Source organism: Sciurus carolinensis, chromosome 10 (genome assembly GCF_902686445.1).
Source record: "Sciurus carolinensis chromosome 10, mSciCar1.2, whole genome shotgun sequence".
Lineage (NCBI taxonomy): Eukaryota > Metazoa > Chordata > Mammalia > Rodentia > Sciuridae > Sciurus > Sciurus carolinensis.
Window position 1 is genome coordinate 55677493 of NC_062222.1, and position 24772 is coordinate 55702264.

The following is a 24772-nucleotide window of genomic DNA, read 5'->3' on the forward strand; positions in this document are numbered from 1 at the left end:
GAATGTTTGAAATTTAGAGAAATAAACAATTTGAAAATGCACATTTATAGAGGCTCCATCCTCCCAAATTTAGATATGTTATAATTACTGAATTTCTTTAAAGATTATTAAGTTTATTGTCTTTCTTTAGAACTTATCTCTCCTCCCTTATATAATACTTTTATATTTTATACTGTTTCTATGTACATATGTGTGTACAGATTGTATGTAAAGAGTATAAGTATATATAATATTGACATTTTACTACTTAATAACTTAAATGTACTATCAAAATATGTAGTAAAACATTCATTGCCCAGAGAATGCCCATTTAATTATTTCCTCTGGCAAGTTTAGTTTAGTTAGCTTAAAAATAGCCTTAAATTTCAAATTTGTACTTCTAATCCTCATTATTTTCAGATATTATATAAGAGCAGGACCACATACTGACCCTGCCCATCATCCTGAAAAGTCATACCATTAATGTAAGTCAGGCATATGTAAATTGAAAAGCAAATACTGAGTTCATTCAACCAGAAAATTACTTTTGAATCCTTGTCATACTGACTGGGTTATCAGAGCACATATTGTTTACTGTACTTAGTTTAAATATACTAGTCTGTTGATTGGCAAAATAAATGTAAATGTTAGTACTACTTTAGCATAATTTACTGTTTTCCAGATGTTTCAGCTACACTTACTACTGCATCATCATCAACAGTGTCTACAATGGAAAAACCTGTACTGACAGCAAAAACAGTGTCGCCGCCAAATTCTGATACTGAATTATCCGCTGAAACATCTCCTAACGGTAAGATTAACTCTTAGTGCAATTTAGTTAAACAAAATTAGGAGAATCTTTATAATTTAACACAAGAAAATAATTTAAGATCTTATATTGGATTGTTACAAATATATATGCTATTTCACGATTTTGAAGTCATTTTATTGTGGCTTGCATACTGAATCCTAAGATCACCGTAGAGTTCTTTGCCGATGTTCTTTTAGATCATTCCTGTTTGAGAATGATCCTTTTGTGAATGTTACATGTAACATTTTCCTTTTAGAAAAGAAAAAAATTAACTAAGCTATAAAAAAGTTTTTCTGATATTCTAGTTCTCCACTTATGCACAATAGCCAACAAGGTGGAACTGTATTAATAACAGATTGATTTTGTGGATTGTACTGTGCTGGTAATAGATTTAATTTGTAGGTCTCAGTAGCAATGCCATCATCATTATTGTTACTGTACTGAGTGACGACAACTATTCCAAATTTTTGGCTAAGTATTAAAGGAAATTACCATATCATCCATAAAAATTAGTAAAGCCATTAGAATCATTCAATAAATAACCCAAGAGGTTGTCTAAGCAAATGAGTACTGCATTGTCCACTCTATTTGCACAAAAAGTGAGGTATATTCAGGTTTAGTAATCAATAAAGGAAAAAAAAAAAAAAAAACAGAATTGTAAGTTGATTGCCTAAAGGCAAAAACTCTTGTTAGAATACTAAGGTCACGAAAGACTAAAAAAATCAAATACCCTGAATAAATGAAATACCTGCCTGTTTTCCTCTCCTCTTTATTACTCTTTATTTTTGTTCTAAGGCCAAGCTCAAACCCAGGCAAACTAATGAAGGCTAGTTCACTGGGCTGAATGGGGTGGTGATTCTCAGATGTAAAGGATATCATGATCAAAGTCTACCATTTCCGCAGTGTTTGATTCTAAGACAAAAGCCAGACAACCTCCTAGAACTTCTCCACAAGCCAGGAGAAAATATGCACAATGGGGACAGCATGGGGATTTTATTACCAGATTTTATTTCAACCCATATTTCTAACCAAGGAAAACTCCAGATGACACAATTACAAAGCCATGGCCTACAAACCTCTAGCCAACTCCTGCACACTGTGTATTTTAATTTGATTTTTAAAAATTTTCTAGTCCCATATTCCCAGTTTTCAAGGACTTTTATAAAGTATAATTGTTTCCTTGTCTTTTTTATGAGTTTCCAACTGAGTCCTAGGTAAAAAAAAATTGGCCCTAATTTGGTAAAAACGTATTTTTTTTGCCATGAGTAATATCCCCCAAAAGGTGAATGCTGATGTTGCATGCAGACCTCAAAATTTAAAGTTCCACAATTTTCCTTAACTACATTGAACTTGTGCTTTCTTGATGGGTGGACTCCTAGCCCTACCTGTGAGGATGGGGAGTGAATAACAGTATCCAAATAATAACACAAACCTTGAATATTATGTTAAGAGACCGTGCAAAGGCGGAGATGGGAGCTCAATGAAGCAGTTCAGGCAGAGTGGTAATTTGTGATACTAGGAATGCATCTTAACTTGTTGAGTTGGAAGTGTTATCTCACATCTCTTCATGTCAGAGCATAAATGAACATGTTTCTGGCAACTTTACCATTGGTGGCTTCTGTATTGGGATACTGAAGCTCTCTTCTATGAAGCAATCGATAAGAGCACTTGAACTTATCTATACATCTCACACATACTCTCTCTCTCTCTCTCTCTCTCTCTCTCTCTCTCTCTCATGCTAATTCCTTTATTTTTTGATACATTCAAAGATTTTTATTACCCAATTGCACCCTACTTTGTGATCTTCAAAGGTTCTCCAGATAAATTTTAAATTCTTCACATTCGATTGTAAAATCTTAATAGATCAGAAAATGTTTACCTTTTATTTTTATTAAAAGAAGTTTAGATACACTAAACACCTCAAATTAATATCTTTCTACATTTTAGCACATTTACTTCAGTTTTATTTTTCTTTCTCCTTTCTTCTTTCTTTTCTTTCCATTTTTTTTTTATTTGATTACTAAAGTATTTGGAAGGGAACCTAGACTTCTTGTTGTATTTCCTTTAACACACTAAATATGCATCTCAAAAAAATATGGACAACTTATTACCAAGTTACAATGCAATTATCAACCACCCAAATTAACAATCATACCTTAGATCACCTAATATCCATTTAGAGAAGTTTTAATGGTTATAATCTGGTAACCACGATGCAGCAGTGAGAAAGCTAAGGGAGGAAAGTAACTCCATCCTGGGATTGCTAATGAGACCAGCTGAGAGAGTGAGGAGGAAGGAAAGGAGCCTGCAGGAGAGGCTGGCTCTGGGGTCCACAACTGCTTGGACCCGGTATGAAAAAAAGAAAGCCTGACCTGGTGGTGGGGCTGAGTGGAGCCATCAGACAGCATGGGGAGAGGGGAAATGTGGTGTTAGAAGAGGAGGGGGAACAACGCTGGAGAAGGAAGACCGAAGGGAATGCTGTTGGTCTGGCCTCCTTGATCACTGTCTGTGTACTAAGGGTAGCCTGGGCTCTTCAAGGTTGTGCAGTCAACACACAGGAATGAAGATGATGAAAATCTTGCTTGAATTTTCATGTTCTAAGCAGTGTGTCAGTGTATTCGACTTCCAATTTCAGGACTATAAGAGGTTTAAGTTTCAAGGAGTTTTATACATTGTTCCATCTTTCAAAATGACCATTTTAAAAATATATAATAATACCAAAAAGTTGTACCCATAGTGAAGCATTTCCTTACTCTCTTTCCTCATGGACAACATGATCCTTAGTCTTAGCCACAATAAATTTTTTTCACACACACACTTTATATATATATATATTATACATATAATATATATAATATATATAAAATATATATAGATTTATATTTATATATAATAAAATATTTTCTAAATATATATGTATATATATATGACATGCCAAAGCTGCTTTATTTTCATTTTTTAAGCTTTTCAATCAAATTTTCTTTGTTTAAAATTAAAAGTACTAACTGTCTTTATGTCTATCTACAGCACATACATGTTCTTTCTCTGACCAGTGACAGAAATTCTATCATCAGGAAAGTTTAAAAAAAAGTGAAACCTAGATGAGAATTCTTCTTGTAGCCACCTAGTTACAGTGGCAGAACTGATTGATAGAGCTTTCCCTGGAGCAAGTTTTCTTTTCAGACACGACCCAATTAAAACGATGGGACTTGACTTATATGTACATAGAGTGCAATGTACATTTTGTGCAAAGGCCAAATGTCCAGAGTTAAAAACCAGCATTTGGCAGACACTGCATGTCACCATCATACAACTCCAAGTATATAGGAATAGATTTTAATTTTTTGTGCCTGAACTATGATTGTCACTCAGATTGATTCAAAAACTTTTAGTATTTGAATATTTTTAACAAGTTTAATGATATTGCAGGAATAAAAATTTCTTGCACTGATGCTTAAAACTTCTGATATTAAATGGGTGCTCAAATTTAAGGTCAGTAGAGATACCATTTTTGGGTCATCACGTTAAGTGTTGGACATGGTGATGTCTAAGTGACCTGTTCTCTGTGTAGGAAATGAATATACAAAACTCTAACAGACTTAAAAAGCGTTTTTGTGAATTTTCTTGTATGAATAGTTGGGAATAAAAAGGGCTTGGGTACCTCATTTTTTCCCCATAGTCTTTCTCCTTTCATCCATTCTTTCTATTGTTTTATTTAAGTTTTTGCTTATTTAAGTTATTGTTTTATTTAAGTTTTAATTGAAAATGAACTATTTGAGATATTTTTATACATGATTCTTTGGTTTCTCCCTTTTCACAGAATATTAAAGTGATAAAGTTGACATTTTACTTAAGTTTATCCTTACGAAATGTGAACTGTTTACAAATTAGATATTTTCTTGAAGTATTTGTGGTCTGAGCTGAATTTAACCCAGCTCTCAAAGGTTATTTTGGGAAATGCTATAAATGTTAAGTTTACAAAAAAATTTATTAGTAGATTTATGAGATTCTAAAGACTTAATCTAAATACTGTTGACTAAAATAATACAATATTCCTAAAAATATATGGTTATCCTGCTTGCTCAATATTTATATTAACTTGTCTCTTTCTCTGATCAACTACTTGAAAGTAGTTAATCATTGCTTTGAACATAAAGTTAAAAGAAATCCGTTATCATTAGCGTTTTAGTCAGCTTTTTTGTAGCTGTGACCAAAAGACCTGACAGGAATAATTTTAGAGGAGGAAAAGTTTACTTGAGGGCTCACAGTTTTTCATTCAGATGGCCAGTTCCATTCCTGGGCCCTGAAGTGAGGCAGAACACTGGGGCGAAGTGTTTGGCAGGGGAAAGCAGCTTGGAGCATGGTACCAGGAAGCAGAAAGACAGCTCTGCTCAGCACGGACAAAATATAAACCCCAAAGGCATGCGCCCAGGGACCCTCCTCCTCCAGCAACATCCTACCTGCCTACAGTTACCACAAAATTAACCCCTACCAAGAAATTAATGCACTGATTTGGTTAAACCTCTCATAACTCATTCATTTCAGCCCTGAATTTCTTGCATTGTCTTACACGTGAGCTTTTGGGGGATACATAATCTAAACCGTAACAATTAAGTTACTGTAACATTTTACTCACAATAATCTGCATTTATACTTCAGAATTTTAACATATGTAGCACTTACGGGAATTTGACTATAACATATATGTAAAATACTTATTCATATTCATAAATTAGCAATAAATCTAAAATTGTTTCAAACACACACAAAAAAGCTAAGTATGTGAGGTAAAAGATATGTTAATTAGCTTTATTGTGGTAATAATTTTAGAGCATATATATATATAAAACATCACATTATACATTTTAAATATGTATGATTTTTATTTGTTAATTGTATCTCTAAAGCAGGAAAAATAACTTGTGTTTATGTTATAAATATTGTTACACTGGTTATATAATGATAGCAGCATAATCACAAGATCACTGTTCACACACAGTTTATATACATTCATTGTTATTATTATGTATGTCCTAAAGTGTTAGTAAAAGACAATAGAAAGGTAATTTTTAAAATTCTATTCATCCTGCTATTGGTACCAGAAAACCCAAGAGTGGGGATGAAATGAAAATAAAGGCACCATGTGTGGCTAGAGGGACACTTTATTTATATAGTTATACCTTATTTTGAAGATGTTAGCATCACGTGAATGGGCAATGCAAAATCTCAAACCTATCTTTTAGGAATAAGGTTTCCTTTATTGGTTTCTTCTCTTAAAATATAGCCACATAAGATTCTAAGGTTTTTAAAAGGTCCTAAGTGCTTAGGCACTCTCCACTTTGCAATATAATTCACAGAATCTGCCTGTGACTGCCACTTTCCATTGCTATAGTAATCTGTATTCCCTAGTCCTGAGAAGAGTGAACAGTGAACCAAGACTCCCCTATCTGCCTAGAAGTTTGTCCACAGCAATCCTCCACAACTCTGATCTTCCTCTTGTGGTTCCTTGGTAGTCTTCGGTCAATTTTCCTTTGAAACTCCCTGCTGGACTAGGATTTCAAAGCATTAGACTAACTGTGCAGCATTATGTTCTTCCTCCAAATGCGGCATTAATAAATACAAGAATAGGATTGTAGCTGTGTTATGGTGAATATGGAACCGGTGCTCTAACTACAAAAGGGCATTAAGGAAGAAGAGACTGTAACTGCAGTGTGTATCACACTGAGGAGTTGACTACTTAAGGAAGGTCCATGTGTTTGCAGACCCTCACATCCTCAGTGCCCCTTTATTTGAAACAACGTTACTAAATGCTAAGAATTATTCTTGCTATTACTTAAAAAGAGACCAAAAGTTGGATTCTGTATCTCCAAGGGTCTAGGAGGGGGCCTAGCACAGAACAGGTATTCAAAGAATATCATGAACAAATTAATTACAGGAGTTCGAAAGTTACTTTATGCCTTATGCTCTTTTGGAATTTTCATTAACATAACTGAATTAACAATACGGAATGTAATTCTGAAAAACAAATCATGATATTCCTAGATCCTGTTGGCCAGGTGATTCCCCCTCCCCACAACAGGGAAAAATAAAACAGTTTTAAATTGCTAAAGTTTATAGTTCTTGCAACATATTTTCACATATTTAGTGATATCAAAGAAACCTGTCAAGGAAATTTACTGTTTGGATCTGTCATACAAGGTGTGTGTGTGTAAAATCAGGCCACCCAAGCATTTAATACTGAACATTCCTCTTTGGACAAAAGAGGTGGAAAATGGAAAAAGGAAAGGTAGACAAAGGTTTACCCTAGTACTTTTACATAGGGATTCCAGTCCACCTCCAAATTTGGTTTACTATTACTTATGCCTTGACAGGTGAAATGAGATTGTGATTAATAATAATGTCATCTACCTTATCAAACTAGGAACAACCAATAGTGAATTATCAAACACATCTCCGGTGCCAGAAATTGTTGCTTCATTAACAACAGCTAAAAGTGAAGGTGAGTATTGATTAGTTTTGCCATCATCTTAAGAAATATATATATTCATATGTATATATAATTCATACATATGATTCACATAACTGTCACTTTTTTAAACTGTGCAATTTAATGGATTTTAGAATATTGACAATAGTGTGCCATCTTCCAATCTATGAGCATGGGATGACTTTTCAGTTCTCTAAATCTTTCAATGTTTGTAGTTTTCAGTGTAAAAGACTTGGACTTCTTACTCAATGTTTTGCTTTTTGTAAGTGAATCATTTTGCTTAATTTTAATTTTGGATTTTTCTTGACTACTCTATGCAAATAGCTTATTTTTGTAAATTAATGTGTTTTGATACTTTGTTGAACTTATTTATTGTTTCCAGTTTGTGTGGAGAGATGTGCACATGTACATGTGTATTCCTTAAGATTTTCTATATGATACAATATGATGTCATCTGCGTTATAGAAAGTTTCATTTCTTTCTTTCCAGTGTAGGTGCTTTCTATTGTATTTTATTGCCTATTTGTGCTAGCTGGAACCTACAGTATGATGTTGCACAGAAGGAGTGAAAGTGGACATCTTTGTATTCCTAATTTTAAGGGAAAGCTGTCAGCATTTCACTAATAAATATGGTGGTAGATAAGGGTTTTTCATAGACATCCTTTATCAGGATGAGGAAGTTCCCTCCTATTACTAGTTTATTGAGTGCCTCATCATGAAAAGGTATTAGATTTTTAAAATGCCTTTTCTAGTTATATTGAGATTTCAGTATATTAAGATTACAATGTGATCTTGATTCTATATTTTGTTAACATGGCATATAACATTCCTTTTTGTATGTTGAACCAACCTTGCATTCCTGAGATAAATTCAATTGATCATGGTGTATAATTCTTTTCATGTCATGCTAGATTTGTATCATTTTTTAAAGATTTTTGTGTTCTATATTTATAAGAGATATGAATTTTCTTATGATTTTTTAGTTTTGATAGCAGAGTAATACTAACCTCCTAGGATTAGTAGGAAAGTGTTCCCTCCTCTACCAAGTTTTGTAAGAGTTTGTAATATTCTTCATTAAGATTCTTCATGTGTGGACAAGCAAGGTTACCAGTTGAGAATACTCACTATTAAATCAGGCCACTATTGTCCAAGTTTTTTAATCAGCATAAACAACTCTACATAAAATCTTGTGAAAAACCCCCAAATGCCAATATTTCAAACAAATAAAAGTTAAACAATTTTGTGCAAAGCAGTGTAGGAGTGGGAGTGTTTGAAGTGGCAAGGTGAACTTCTAACCATTTTTCTCTTTTACTACCAAAGGTAGCTCTTAAGATTTCCCCACTGAACCTGGGATAAACAGGACTTCATGAACACAATTATAATTATCAGGATAAAATATATTTAAATTTGGTTCAGAGTAAAACAAAAAATGAATGTGCATTCTACAACTAGAAAACAAAGTTCTCTTTTTCAACCACCACCCTGAATGTAATCTCACTGGTAATAACAGAGAAACTACAGTTTTCAAAAGAGGTGTCACAACATTGCAGAAGCTTTACAGGTCCCCAGAAGCACTGTTGGTTACCGCTATGTAAGACCTCATGGGTAAACAGGATCAATATACTTGAGAAATAAGGGGGAAAAAAACCTTATTAATATTAGATCTGACTCCAGGACACACTATTTTTTTTTTATTTTACAGAATGCATTTTGATTCTTTGTACACAGATGGGATACAACTTTTCATTTCTGTGGTTGTACATGCTGGAGATTCACACCATTTGTGTAATCATACATGTACATGGGGTAATGATGTTTGTCTCATTCCACTCTCTCCTTCCCCCACTCCCTCCCCTCCCCTCCCCTCTTTTCTCTCTACACAATCCAACACTCCTCTATTCTTCCCTTACTCTCTTTCCCCCAGTCCTGTTACCATTATGTATCAGCATCCACTTATCAGAGAAACATTCAACCTTTGGTTTTGGGGGATTGGCTTATTTCACTTAGCATGATATTCTCCAGTTCCATCCATTTACCTGCAAATGCTATAATTTTATTCTTCTTTATAACTGAATAATACTCCATTATAGATAGATAGATAGATAGATAGATAGATAGATAGATAGATAGATAGATAGATACCACAGTAGTTTCTTTATCCATTCATCTATTGAAGGGCATCTAGGTTGGTTTCACAATCTAGCTATTATGAATTGAGCTGCTATGAACATTGATGTGACTGCATCACTGTAGTATGCTGATTTTAAGTCCTTTGGGTATAAACCTAGGTGTGGGATAACTGAGTCAAATGATGGGTCCATTCCAAGTTTTCTGATGAATCTCCATACTGCTTTCCATAGTCGTTGCACCAATTTGCAGCTCCACTAGCATGTATGAGTGTGCTTTTTTCCCCCACATCCTCACCAACACCTGTTATTGCTTTTATTCTTGATAATAGCCATTCTAATTGGAGTGAGATGAAATCTTCGGGTGGTTTTGATTTGCATTTCTCTAATAACTAGAGATGTTGAACACTTTTTCATATATTTGTTAATTGCCTGTATATCTTCTTCTGTAAAGTGTCTGTCCAGTTCCTTGGCCCATTTATTAATTGGGTTCTTTGTATTTTTAGTGTAAAGTTTTTTAAGTTCTTTATAAATTTTGGAGATTAGTGCTGTATCCAAAGTGCATGTGGAAAAGATTTTCTCCCACTCTGTAGGCTCTCTTTTCACATTATTGTTTCCTTTGCTGAGAAGAGTTTTAGTTTGAATCCTTCCTGTTTATTGATTCTTGGTTTCATTTCTTATGCTCTAGGAGTATTGTTAAGGAAGTCTGATCCTAAGCCAACACGATGAAGATTCGAGCCCACTTTTTCTTTTGTTTGGTGCATGGTCTCTGGTCTAATTCCTTGATCCATTCTGAGTTGAGTTTTGTGCAGGGTGAGAGATAGGGGTTTAATTTCACTTTACTGCATATGGATTTCCAGTTTTCCCAGCAAGAAACAATATTAAAATAGACTTTAAGGAGAGGAAAGTCAAGATCTATGTAGGGATGAAGTCTCTAAGTAAGAGCAGAGGGAGTTTTAAAAAAAATATCAAATTCTAAATCCCTCTGAGGCCACCAAACTATTCCAACTCATTTGATTTCTGGTGTTTATATTCAAGGGGTCACTCTATGCAGGTATAACTTTATTCCTGGCTTGGGAATTGTTCCAAATTTCTGTAAGAACATGCATTGCTAAACAGAGTTAGAAAATAGATAGATCTGTAGGTACCTAATTTCACAGTTAGTCTAGCCCTAAAAAGTAGGAAGCTCTTAGAGATCCGCTCCCTGGGGTACTAGCATCTTTTGGGTCGTGCAAAAGGAAGACCATTGCTACACATGCAGTCCAGGGGCCTTAATGAATCCCTTACCCAGCATCTAAGTGATATAAAAATAAAAGGGAAATACAAAACTCACATAGAAATAAAGCTCTCTCTCCTTTTTTCTTTCCAATGAAAAATTCAAATCCTACCCACCTTACTTTCTTCCTCTACTGTTCTTTTGTTCTTTTTCAGAATCCTTGGGACTCCACTATAGCCTGGCTCCACTATCTGAGTTCCTCTTCCCTAGAAGCAAAATACTGGAGCAAAAGACAACTTCTTAAGTTCTTCTTCGATAGTTCAGGGCATTGCTCTGTGCTGCTTTGCTCCATCCCACACCCCCCTTTGGACCTAACATTGAAATTTATTTACAATCTGGAATATTTCACTCCAAGGAGAAAGATTATAAGAATCTGAACAAAATCTTCAAGTCTTTGTCAATTCTTAGAAGCCTTTTCTTGGGGCCATTGGTATGAACATTTAGGCTTCCTGCAATCTTACTATGAGGGGCTCTTTAATATAATCCCAGAAATTACTGAAATGAATCAAGACATTGATTAAGTTTATCCTACTTTGTCAAGAGTACAGAATTTATATGGAGCACTCATTGTAAACAGTCTTTGATAAGAGAGGTATTGAGGTACTGGGGTCTACATTAGAGCAAGATATATTCTATGCTTGTATAATGATGTCAAAATAGATTCTGCTGTCATGTAAAATTGAAAAGTACCAATTTTATAAAACACAATAGAGGTACTTGGTATTTAAAAAAAACACTACTTACTTCCTTTTTTAGGGTTTTACTATGCAAATATCATAGATTTTTAAAAATGAGCTGTCCTAAATAAAATCCATTAAAAACCTTAATTTATGAGTCTCTAAATTTATTTAACTCTACAAGCAATTTTTAAAAATGTTATCATGTATACTTAAGACAAACAACATGGTATTGTAGGCAATATGGAGTAAAATGATTACTATCTATAGTGAAGCAAATTAACATATCTATTTTCTCACAGGAAAAACAGGTAAAAACTACTCATTTAACAGAAATCCCTAATTTAATGTAACTTTATTAACTGTAGTTCTCATGGTGTACATTGAATCTCTATACATCTGCTACTTTGTATGTTCTAATCTACATCTCCCTGTTCCTCATCTCATCCTGGTAACTACTGCTTTATTCTCTATCTCTGTGCATTTGATTTTTTTTTAAACATTTTTGCATGTAAGTGAGATGGTGCAGTATTTGCCTGGCTTATTTCATTTAGCACAACATCCTTCAGGTTCAACCATGTTCTTTTTAGACATTAAAGTGTATTTCATTGTGTACACATACCATAGTTTCTTCGTCCATTCCTCCATAGATGGACACTCGAGTTGCTCATACCATGGTTATTGAGAATAATGCTTCATTTAATACAATAGCTCAGAGATGTACAAATTGATTATTTCATTTCTTTTGGGTACCTTATTTTGCAGTAATGAAAATTGAACCCAAGGTTTTGTACCTGCTAGGTAAACACTCTATCACTGAGCTACAACCCCAGTCATATTTTTAATTTATTTAGAAATCTCCAGACTATTTCCCATAATGGCTCACCAGTCTACATTCCCAACAGGGCACAAGGGTTCTCATTTCTCCACATCCTCACACCAACATCTTGACTTTTTGATAATAACCATCCTAATGCATGTGAGTTGATATCTAGTAGTGGTTTTTACATAGCATTTTCCTGATGTTGAGCACCTTTTCACGTATCTATTGGCTATCCATAAATCTTCTCTTAAGGAATATTCATTTATGTCCTTAAGCCATTTTTTAATTTTTAATGTTTTTCTGCTGTGTAGTTGCATGAGTTGGATATTATCAGATGGTCAATTGCAAATGATTTTCCCCATTAGACAATAGGCTGCCATCTAATTTTGTTGTTTCCTTTGTGCTACAGGAGCATTTTAGTTTGATATAGTCTCATGTGTTAATTTTTGCTTTTACAGCCTGAGCATTCACTGTGATATCCAAAATAGTATTGCCACAGTCAATATGGAGTTTTCCCCAAAGTTCTTTAGTAGGAGTTTTATGGTTTCAGTCTTTTATCAATTTTGAGTTTATTTTTGTGTATAATGGGCCTGATTTAATTATTTTGCATGTGGAAATCTGGTTTTCTCAAAATCAATTATTGAAGAGACCATTCTTTTCTCACTGTGACCACTTGGTGTCCTTGTCAAAAATTAGTTAACATCCAAAAAATTAGTTGATCCAAATTGTGTGTTTTGATTTATTTCAGTTCTCTCTATTCTGTTCCACTTGTATATGTTTGCATTTTTATGCCAGTACCCTGCTGTTTTTGCTACTATAGCTTTGTAATATAATTTAAAATCAGGAAGTGTGATTCTTCCAACTTTGTTTTTCTTTCTTTTTCTTTCTCAGGATTATTTATGTTATTTAGAGTATTTTGTGCTTCCATACAAATTTTAGAATTTTTTTCCTAATTCTTTGTTGCATGACTTTGGGATTTTAATAGGATTGCACTGATTTTGTTTGGATGCTATGAACATTTTAACAATGTTAATTATTCTGATCCATGACCATTTTATGTGTCTTGTTCACTTTCTTCCATCAATTTTTTGCATTATCAAAGTACATAGGTCTTTCACCTTCTTGATTAAATTTCTTTTTAAGTATTTGAAAAAACATAAAAGCAAATATTACACCACAATACTAGTATTCTGTAGGATATATATTAATAAATGCTAGCTTTGTCAAAAAATTAACATAATCCCTATGCTATAGCATGTTTTAGTAAATTCTAACATTGTCAAAAAGTCACTTAGCCCTTATTCTAATAAGGACCAAATTTTTTTGTTGTGGCATTCTATAAAGTACTTTAATTAAAATCACACAGTTCCAAAGGAATAAAGCTACTGATCTTCTTTCCTGTACAATTTAAGTCCATAAGGCATTCCTTTCAAGTCAATCTGTTATGACCACTCATTAAATTCCTAATATAATTTATGTCACCATGTCTTATAAAGTTAGTTTCTAAAAATATACAAAATTAATCCCACATTAGTAATTACAAGATAATTATATGCCATCCCTTCCTCCTCTGTCTTCTTCAGCTGAGCCCTAAGAATTGGTTGTCTTTAAGGGAATGGTTGAAATCAAGATTTCTTCTCCCCCTTATAATCTAGTAGTAATATGACTCTTTCAAGAATCTCTTCTATTAAATTTTCCTTATTCCAACTCAAATATAGCTAAAATTTTATTATGTTATGTCATGTTTCCCAGCTAAACCAAAATCTAAAACTTAAAGGAACATGAATTTCAAAACCACATGTTTTCAAAAATAAGGCCAATATTGTCTTGATGTTGACATTATTTTATAAATTACAATACAAGTCAAAACCACAATAAGAGATTACTTTATCTCAATAAGAATGGTTATTGTGAGAAAAATAAATAAAAGCCAAATGATGTGGGGGGAAAAGGAACTTTTATATACTTCAGGGGAAATGTAAAATAGCACAGCAATTATGGAAAACAATATGGAAAAATAGAACTACCTTAGTCAGCAGTCTTGCTACTGTATATTTATTCCAAAGGAAATGTAATTGTCTATTGAAGGCATGTACACTCCGACTGAAGCACTATTCACAATAACCAAGAAATGTAAACCACCAAAGTGTCCATCCACTGATGAATGAATAAGGAAAAGAGGGTAGGAAGGTATGCACAATGGAGCACTATTTAACTGTAAAATAATGAAATCCTGTCCTGTCACTTAATGACATCATGGATGGAACTGGAGATAATTATGTTAAATGAAATAAACCAGGCACTTACCTTTCTTTCTGTACCATGTGAACTTACTCATATGTGGAATATAAAAAAGTTGATCTCATAGAAGTTGAGATTAGAATGGTGTTCATCAGAGGCTGGGGAAAGTAGGGAAGAATGAGGTAGGGGGAATTGATTAAAGAGTTTTAAGTTATAATTAAGTAGAAGTAATAAGTTCTGGAGTGCTTTTGAACAACAGAAGGATGCTAGCTAACAATGAGGTACTGTATATTTTAAAAAGTTAGAGAAAAGAATTTTAGAAGTTTTTGACCATAAATAAAGGATAAATGTTTGAAGAGATAGGTATGTTTATATACTTCTCCCTTCATCTGTTGTTAGGCACATAAGCTGATTTCAAACCTTAGCTACGGTGAAGAGTGTCACAATAAAAAAGGGCATACAGGTATCGCTGGTATGTTTATTTTGTTTCTTTTGAATGTGTACCTAGAAGTGGTATAACTGGATCAGATAGTAGACCCATTTTTTAGTTTTTTTTGAACAACCTCCATACTGTTCTCCATAATGGCTGTCCTAATTAGCATTCCTATCATCAGTGGATAAGAGTTCTTTCTATAGAGTTCTTTTAGTTCCTTCATTCTTGACAACATTTTTTGTTGGGTTTTGACATTCTAACTGGGTTGAGATGGTATCTAATAGTAGATTTGCATTTCCTCAGTGGCTAATGACATTGAACATTTTAATGTATTTGCTGATTATTTGTATTTCTTCTTTTGGGGAGTGTCTATTCAGATCATTACTTTCTCAGTAGAAACTTCCAGTTTTCTATGTGTAGAATCTGCAAATGGGATAATTTGACTTTCTCACTTTCTTTTTTTTTTTTTTTTTTTTTCTTGCCTTTTATTTCTTTCTCTTGCCTAATTCCTCTGGTTAAAACTTCTGGTACTATATAGAGTGAAAGCTGTGCAAATGAACACTCTTGTCTTGTTCTTCATCTTAGAGGAAATGTTTTCAATTTTTCCCCATTTGGTATATTGCCTGTGGGTTTTATTCTGTTGAGCTATGATCCTTCTATATCTAGTTTGTTCAGGGTTTTTGTCATGAAGGGATAATGAATTATATCCAGTGCTTTTTCCTCATCTACTGAGATGATCATGTGACTGTCCTCAGGCTTTGATGTGATATATTACATTTATTGATTTGCATATATCAAACCATCCTTGCATTCTTAGGATGAAACCAACTGGATACTGATGAATTGACTTTTTGATGTGCTGTTGAATTTAATTTACAAGTATTTTATTGAGAATTTTATACCTACTTTTATAAGGAATATTGGTCTACAATTTTTTATCGTTATGTCCTTCTCTGGTTTTGGTAGCAGAGTACTATGGACTTCACACATTGACCTGAGAGGGGTTCCCTTCATTGCAATTCTTTGTAATAGTGCAATAAAAATTAGATTAGTTCTTCTTTAAAAGTTTGGTAAAATACATAAGTAAAACCATCCAGTCCTGGACTTGTCTTTGTGAAAAGACATTCTACTACTAATTTAATTTCATTCCTTTTTATTGATCTATCCAGGTTTTATATGTCCTTGTGGCTTGATTTTGATAGATCATATGTGTCCAGAAATTTTTGAAGCTTTTCTAGTTTTTCCAATTTGTTAACATATAGTTTCTCTTAATAATGCTTAATGATCCTTTGTGTTTCTGTGGTGTTGGCTATAGTGACTCCCCTTGCATCTCTATTTCGATCTTCTCTCTTTTTGTCTTTCTCCCTCATGGTTAGTCTAACTAAAGGTTTTGTTGATATTATTTACCTCTGCCCAAAAAAAACAAAAAACAAAAAACAAAAAAACTCTGTTTTATTAATCTTTTGTTTGATTTTTTTAGTCTCTGTTTTATTTCTGCTCCAATCTTTATTTCCTTCTACTAATTTCTAATCTGCTTTGTTCTTGCTTTTCAAAATTACTGAGATGTAGCATTGAATTTTTTATCTGAAATCTCTTTTATTATGTAAACACTTTGCTATAGACTTCCCTCATAGTATTTTTTTTCCCCTGCATCCCACAGGTTTTGGTATAATGTTTCCATTTTCATTTATTTTGAGAAATTTAAAATTTTTTTTCTCACTTCTTCAATGAGCTTCTTCTCTTTGTTTAAAAGTTCACTTTTCAATATCAGTGAATTTATATAATTTCCTAAATTTCTTTTGTTGTTGACTTTATTTATATTCCATTGTACTTAGAAAAGATAAATGATTATAACTTTTTCAAATTTGTTAAGCCTAATTTTGTGAAATCATATATGGTTTGCTCTAGAGAAGGTTCTATATGTGCTGATGAAAAGAATTTATATTCTGCTGCTACTGGATGAAATGTTCCCTAAATATTTGTTAAGTTCATTTTATCTATCATATAGTTTAATCCTGATGTTTCATTGTTTCATGGTCAATTTTTTGCCTACATAATCTGTCCATTGTTGAAAGTGGGGTATTGAAATACCCCACTATTATCATATTGGAACCTATCTCTTCTTCTAGGCCTAATAATGTTTGTTTTATAAAATTGGATGTTCCAACATTAGATGCATGTAGATTTACAATTACTCTATCTTCTTCTTGAGTTGATACTTTGATCACTATATAGTGACCTTCTTTGTCTTTCTTTATACTTTTTGTCTTAAAAACCTAATCTCTCAGACATAAGAATACCTATTCCTTTTCTTTTACCTTTCAATTTACTAGGAGTCTCATTTTTCTTCTTTCACTTTCATTCTATGTGCATCTTTACTGATGAAGTGAGTTTTTTTTTTTTAATCTCCTGAGTTGGTTTATTTATTTATTTATTTTTATTGTAAACAAATGGGATACATGTTGTTTCTCTGTTTGTACATGGAGTCAAGGCATACCATTTGTGTAATCATAAATTTACATAGGGTAATGTTGTTTGATTCATTCTGTTATTTTTTTCTTTCCCCCCACCCCCCACCCCTGTTTTCCCTCTATACAGTTCTTCCTTCCTCCATTCTTGCCACCCTCCTTAACACTAACCCTAAACCTAACCCTAACCTTAACGCTAACCCCTCCCACCCCCCATTATATGTCATCATCCGCTTATCAGCGAGATCATTCATCTTTGGTCTTTTGAGATTGGCTTATCTCACTTAGCATGATATTCTCCAATTTCAACCATTTGCCTGCAAATGCCATAATTTTATCATTCTTTATGGCTGAGTAATATTCCATTGTATATATATGCCACAGTTTCTTTATCCATTCATCAACTGAAGGACATCTAGGTTGGTTCCACAATCTGGCTATGGTGAATTGAGCAGCAATGAACATTGATGTGGCTGTATCTCTATGGTATGCTGATTTTAAGTCCTTTGGGTATAGGCCAAGGAGTGGGAGAGCTGGGTCAAATGGTAGTTCCATTCCAAGTTTTCTGAGGAATCTCCATACTGCTTTCCAGAGTGGCTACACTAATTTGCAACCCCACCAGCAATGTATGAGTGTACCTTTTTCCCCACATCCTCGCCAACACCTATTGTTGCTTGTGTTCTTGATAATTGCCATTCTAATTGGGGTGAGATGGAATCTTAGGGTAGTTTTGATTTGCATTTCTCTTATTACTAGAGATGTTGAACATTTTTTCATATATCTGTTGATTGCTTGTACATCTTCTTCTGTGAAGTGTCTGTTCATTTCCTTAGCCCATTTGTTGATTGGATTATTTGTATTCTTGGTGTAGAGTTTTTTGAGTTCTATATAGATTCTGGAAATTAGTGCTCTATCTGAAGTATGATTGGCAAAGATATTCTCCCACTCTGTAGGCTCTCTCTTCACATTACTGATAGTTTCCCTTGCTGAGAGAAAGCTATTTAGTTTGAATCTATCCCAGTTGTTGATTCTTGCTTTTATTTCTTGTGCTATGGGAGTCCTGTTAAGGAAATCTGATCCAAAGCCAACAAGTTGAAGACTTAGACCTACATTTTCTTCTATAATCTGTAGGGTCTCTGGTCTGATTCTGAGGTCCTTGATCCATTTTGAGTTGAGTTTTGAGCAGGGTGAGAGATAGGAATTAAATTTCATTCTGTTGCATATGGATTTCCAGTTTTCCCAGCACCATTTGTTGAAGAGGCTATCTTTTCTTCATTGCATATTTTTGGCACTTTTGTCTAATATGAGAAAATTGTATTTATTTGGGTTTGTGTCCATGTCCTCTGTTCTGTACCATTGATCTACCTGTCTATTTTGGTACCAATACCGTGCCGTTTTTGTTACTATTGCTTTGTAGTAGAGTTGAAGATCTGGTATTGCGATACCCCCTGCTTTGCTCTTTCTGCTGAGGATTGCTTTAGCTCTTCTGGGTTTCTTATTCTTCCAGATGAATTTCATAATTGCTTGCTCTATTTCTGTAAGGTACATCATTGGGATTTTAATTGGAATTGCATTGAATCTGTATAGCACTTTTGGTAGTATGGCCATTTTGACAATATTAATTCTGCCTATCCAAGAATATGGGAGATCTTTTCATCTTCTAAGATCTTCTTTAATTTCTTTCTTTAGTGTTCTGTAGTTCTCATTGTAGAGGTCTTTCACCTCTTTTGTGAGATTGATTCTCAAGTATTTATTTTTTTTTTGATGCTATTGTGAATGGGATAGTTTTCCTAACTTCTCTTTCTGAAGATTCATCACTTATGTATAAAAAGGCTTTGGATTTATGAGCATTGATCTTGTAACCTGCTACTTTACTGAATTCACTTATGAGTTCTAAACGTTTTCTGGTGGAATTTCCAGGTTCCTCTAAATATATAATCATGTCATCAGTGAACAGGGATAGTTTGAGTTCTTCTTTTCCTATTCATATCGCTTTAATTTCTTTGGTCTGTCTAATTGCTCTGGCTAGAGTCTCAAGGACGATGTTGAATAGAAGTGGTGAAAGAGGGCATCCCTGCCTTGTTCCAGTTTTTAGGGGAATGCTTTCAGTTTTCACCATTTAGAATGATATTGGCCATGGGCTTAGCGTAGATGGCCTTTACAGTGTTAAGGAATGTTCCCACTATCCCAATTTTTTTCTAGTGTTTTGAGCATGAAGGATGCTGTATTTTACTGAATATTTTTTCTATGTCTATCGAAATAATCATGTGATTCTTGACTTTAAGTCTGTTGATATGGTGAATGACATTTATTGATTTCCGGATGTTGAACCAACCTTGCATCCCTGGGATAAAACCCATTTGATCATGGTGCACTATCTTTTTAAATGAAGTGAGTTTTTTGTAGGCAACATATTGTTGGAGTCAGTCTATATCTTTTAATTGAATCATTTGGTCAATTTACATTCATGTTCTTATCATTAATTGTTACTGACAGTTTAAGAACTTATTCCTGCTATTTCTTTGATTTGCTTCTTGCCATTTTGATTATTCTTTGTTCTCTTCTTCCTCTCTGGTTCATTTTTGTGTTTAATGGTTTACTGTATTGATAATATTTGAATCTCTCTATATCTTTTTTTTCTAGTGAGATTAATGCTTTCATATGCATTCATGGTTGTAGTTGTTTTACTTTCACTTCTTGATGAGGGGGTCCCTTAAGAATGTTTTGAAAGATTGGCATGGTGGTCATGATTTCCCCAATTTTGCTTGTCTCGAAAGTTCTTTATTCTTCTTCATTTCTGAAGGATAGCCTTGCTAGGTATAATGATAATCTTGGCTGGCAGTTACTTTTTTTAGCATTTGGAATATATTACTCCATTTCTCAGTACATGCTGAGAAATCTGCTGTTGATGTAAAAAAGATACCCCAAAATGTGACTTGATACTTTTCTCTTGTGGATTTTAGAATTTCTTCTTTGTCTTGTGCTTTTAAGTGTTTGATTATAATATGCTATGGTGAAGACCTTTTCTGATCAATTTTATTTGGTGTTCTATAAACCTCTTATACACGAATGACCATACTTTCCTAAGATTAGGAAAATTTTATGCTATTTTATTGAATAAGATTTATATGCCCTTGATATTTTCTCCTCTCCTTTGGGTATTCCACCCCCCAAAACACAGTTGTTTATTTAATGGTGTCCCAAAGGTCTTGAATACTCTGTTTTTTCTCTCCTATTTTCGTTCTTCCCTCCTTTCTTCATTTCTTTTTAACTTGTCTGATGGGATGTTTGAAAAGACCTATATTTAAGTTCAGATACTCTTTCTTCTTGATCTAGTCTGTTGTTGAGGGTTTCAGCTGAATTTTTAAGAAGGTCTTTATTATTGAGCTCTTTATATCTGAGATTTCTATTTGATTCCTTTTCAAAAATATCTGTTCACCAAGTTTCTCATTCATATCCTACATTTATATCCTGTCTTCCTAACTTCATTTAATTTTTTAATCTGTATTCTTTTGGTTCTCATTGATGTTTTGATTTTTTTTAGATGTTGATAGACCTTTATTTTGTTTTTGTATTTGTGGTGCTGAGAATCAAACCTATTGCCTCAAACATGCTAGGCAAACACTCTACCACTGAGCCACAACCCCAGGCCTCTCAATGATTTTTATAATCATTCTTTTAAAACATTTTTCCATCATTTCATCTATTTCTTTGAAATTTGTTGCTAGAGTTAATATGCACTTTTTGAGAAATATTACATTGTTTATTCCATATTTCTTGGGCCCCTACATTGATATTTATGTGTCTGATGGATCAGTCAGTTATCTCTACCATTGTTATGAGGTGACTATCTTAATCAGTAGTTTCCTTCTGATGATATATTTGGGTGTGTTGTTTTATAATGAAATGTATACTTTGTTTCTAGCTGGGCACCAAAGTGTAGTCTCTCTTTAGTTTCTTTGCCTCTTATCAATGACTTTGGGCACAGTATGTACCATGGTTGAGTCACAAAGTCACACTGTCCTGAGGGGCCTTCCAGAGTGGATGCTTTCTAGCAGTTCAGGCAGATGTGGTGCTAACAGCAGGGGGCGTGTGGAACTCACAGTTTGGTTACTCCTATAATAGAAATGGCAGCCCCTATTGGGCAACGAAGGCTTCCTTAAATCCAGTCGTGGTGACCTCTGACCAGTCTCGTGCAGGCCCAAGTGCTGCATGAGGAGAAGTGGTGGTGGGAATCGCAGTATCCTCTCCATATAATTATTTAAACCATGGGATATTTTTCGAATATTTAAATTTTCACTAAATCAAAGAATTTTATCTAAAAATTTCTGAAGAGGAACTCCTATTTAATGGTTCCCAAGCATATGTGGGAGTTCCAGTGGCAAGCAAAATCTTTACCCACAAGTGCTCCCACATTCTCAAGCATTGAGTTTCTGCACCTTGAGTGGCCTTTCCTTCTTGGGTACTATTATGAACATCAGTGTCTGCTCTGCTGCTACATTCCAACCTGCCACTACTTGATCAAGTATTTCCTTCTCAATTTTATACTTCAAGATATCTCTGAAGTTTGTGCCCTTTTCCACTCATTTTTTTTCTTATGCTAAGAATGTAGTTGATGTTTGAATTTATTTCAGTTTTGTTTGTCTATCAGCTCCTGAAGTAATTTTTACCCAAGGACTTTTTTATCTACTATTTATGAGGTCTTAAAAATTTTCATTTCTCCAGCATGATTCCCTCAATGGCACTAATATTTTTCATTATTCTGTAGATGCTTGTTGCCCTAGATTAGAAGCTGGTACTTCTGGAAGAAACTAGCAATTCATGCTTCATCCTACTCTATGATAGGAACATACTAAACTGCTTTTTCTCCCATCTCCTAACATCATATCTAGTTAAATGGTTACTAATTGTCATGTTTTTTCTTTACTGTCCCCTTGTTTCCTATACTAGATTTTGAGGAATGAAGAGCATCATTTTTATATTTACACAAATAATGTTTTCATTCCTTTTTGAAAGTCTCAATTTGATCTTTTCTTAATTCTTTTTTTTTTTTCAAAAAAGTAACTAAGTATAATTAAAAGTATATTTTATCTGCTTCCTGCTATCCCTCCTCCTCAGGGTATTCTACCCACCTGAAAGTCCTCTCTGAGTCAGCATGAGAACCATGATACAACTTTTAACTACTACTGCTTCCTTACCATCTCCTTTCCAGCATAGTTATTAACTTTTATATTATACAGACTTTGACTCAGGTCATGGCTCTTTCCTATTATAAGTTATGTGATTATGGCAAAATTACTTAATTTCTCTCTCATAAGTATAATAATAATGATGTGATCACTTACAAGATTATGTTGATGATCAAATAAAATGATGGATAGCAAGTATTTAGAAAAGACTAATGCCACTCCACTTTTCTTAGAAATAATTATCTAAATCATCTAAAGGTGAACATTAGAATGCTGTATTTCTAAATCTTGGTCAGAATCTTTCAGAGGTTAATCCTCAAGTTGTAACTGGATTTTAATGTGAATATTAATAAGACTAGATAGTGATTTGTTGTATTCTGGATGAATTTTCATTTTCTTCTTTTTCTGCACAATTAGAAACCACAACTCAGAATGTCACAAAGAGTGAGCTCGTCACTACCAAAGGAACAGTGACAAACCCTCCACTTTCAAATGCTACTTCAACAACACAAAGTTCTCAGAATGAAAGTAAGTATGAAGATTTGTGCTAATGTCTAAACTACTGTATTAGATAAGATTATTCTCAGAATGTCTCCTATCCCACAACTGCAAAGGAACCATGCCCCATATATATTCTCTTCTAGTCTCCATCAAATAATATCATTTGACAATCTTGTTTTTTACAGTGACACTCTATCCTGCTCTAGCCACAAATGGATAGGAAGATTAATATCAGTTTTGGTAGTAATTCATTATATCACCTAATACAAAAGAAAGAGTTCAACCTGCAAATTGGATGTGGATAAAATGAGAACATTCTTGGAAAGAAAGAAATTGCTACAATTGACTCAAGAAGACATACAAGTCTAAAAACCCATAAAACAACAACAACAACAACAAAATTAAAATAGAAATTGTTCTTGGGAAAAAAATATTCCCATGAACAAATCCCCAAGTCAACTACAACTCCAGGAAGAATCCATTTGTGAATTCAAGAACTGACAAAAATTCTTTCCAAACTCTCATAAAATAGAAGAGGGAACACTGCACATGTAATTCTAAGACCAGTATTACCCTTCAACTAAAGCTAGAAAAGAATGAAAATGAAAATAAAAATAAATAAGAGTACAAACCAATATTTTTCATGAGCACAAATGTAAATATCCTTAATAAGATGATAGCAAACTAATCCAGAAATACATAAAAAAGAATGTGAAACATGAACAACAGGGACTTATTCCATAAATACAAGATTGACTATATATGTAAAGATTAAATCGTCTAATACACCATATTAGCAGAACTAGTACATGCAAAAAAAGAACCTGACAAAATGTACTGACACTCATGATAAAAATTCTCAGTGAACAAGTAAAAAATGGAACTTCCTAAACAAAAAGTGTGATAGTCAGTTTTTCATTGCTGCAACCAAAATACCTAATAAGAACAACTTAGAGGAGGACAAGTTTATTTGGGCTCACAGTTTCAGAGGTCCAGTCCATGGTCAGCTGACTCCGTTTGACTCTGGACCTGAGATGAGTCAGAGCATCACGGAGGAATGATGTGGTAAAGGAATGTTGCTTCACTCATGGCAGCCCAGAAGGGGAGAGGAAGGGGAGAGGAGGGAGTGGAGACAGCAAAGAGCCAAGGGCGAAATATAAACCCCACAGGCATGCCTACAGGGATCTAATTCCTCTAATCAAACCCTACTAGCTAACAGTTACCAACCAGTACAGTAGTCCTTCTAAATTATTAACTCATCAGATGTATTCATCCACTGATTAGGTTACAGCTCTCATGATCTAATCATTTGACCTCAGAAGTGTGCATGCATTATCTCATGCATGTGCTTTTGGAAGATGCCTCATATCCAAACCATAACAAAAGGCATCTACAAAAGCCCACAGCAAACATCATCCCGAAGAGTAAAAGACTTAATGTTTTCTCCTTAAGATCTGGTACAGAGCACAGATGTTTGCTCTTATCACAGTTATTCAACATTATAATGCAAGGTTCTAGACAGTACAAACATAGATGGATAAAGGATGACTAAATAGATGGTCCATAGCTCCATCCTGTGAAATAAGAAGAAATACAATTTTATTCACAGACTGTACAATCATCTATGTCAAAATTTTAAAGAATTCACACACACACACACAAAAAAACTCCTAGAAAAATAAAGATTAGATCATATCACAGGATTCCAAATACTTAAAAATTTTATTTTTGTATGTTAGCAATGGCAATCAAAATAAAATTA

The 24772-nt window shown here is 33.8% G+C and overlaps 1 protein-coding gene across 1 annotated transcript in view; it reads left to right on the top strand.

The window, feature by feature from the left end:
- The window catches only part of Emcn (endomucin), a 135609-nt gene that overhangs the window by 33961 nt on the left and 76876 nt on the right, over nt 1-24772 (top strand). Inside the window, exons 2-4 of the mRNA XM_047566576.1 lie at nt 662-790; nt 7212-7289; nt 22927-23037. Coding sequence (XP_047422532.1) covers nt 662-790; nt 7212-7289; nt 22927-23037 — 318 coding nt within the window. The remainder of the gene's footprint in view (nt 1-661; nt 791-7211; nt 7290-22926; nt 23038-24772) is intronic.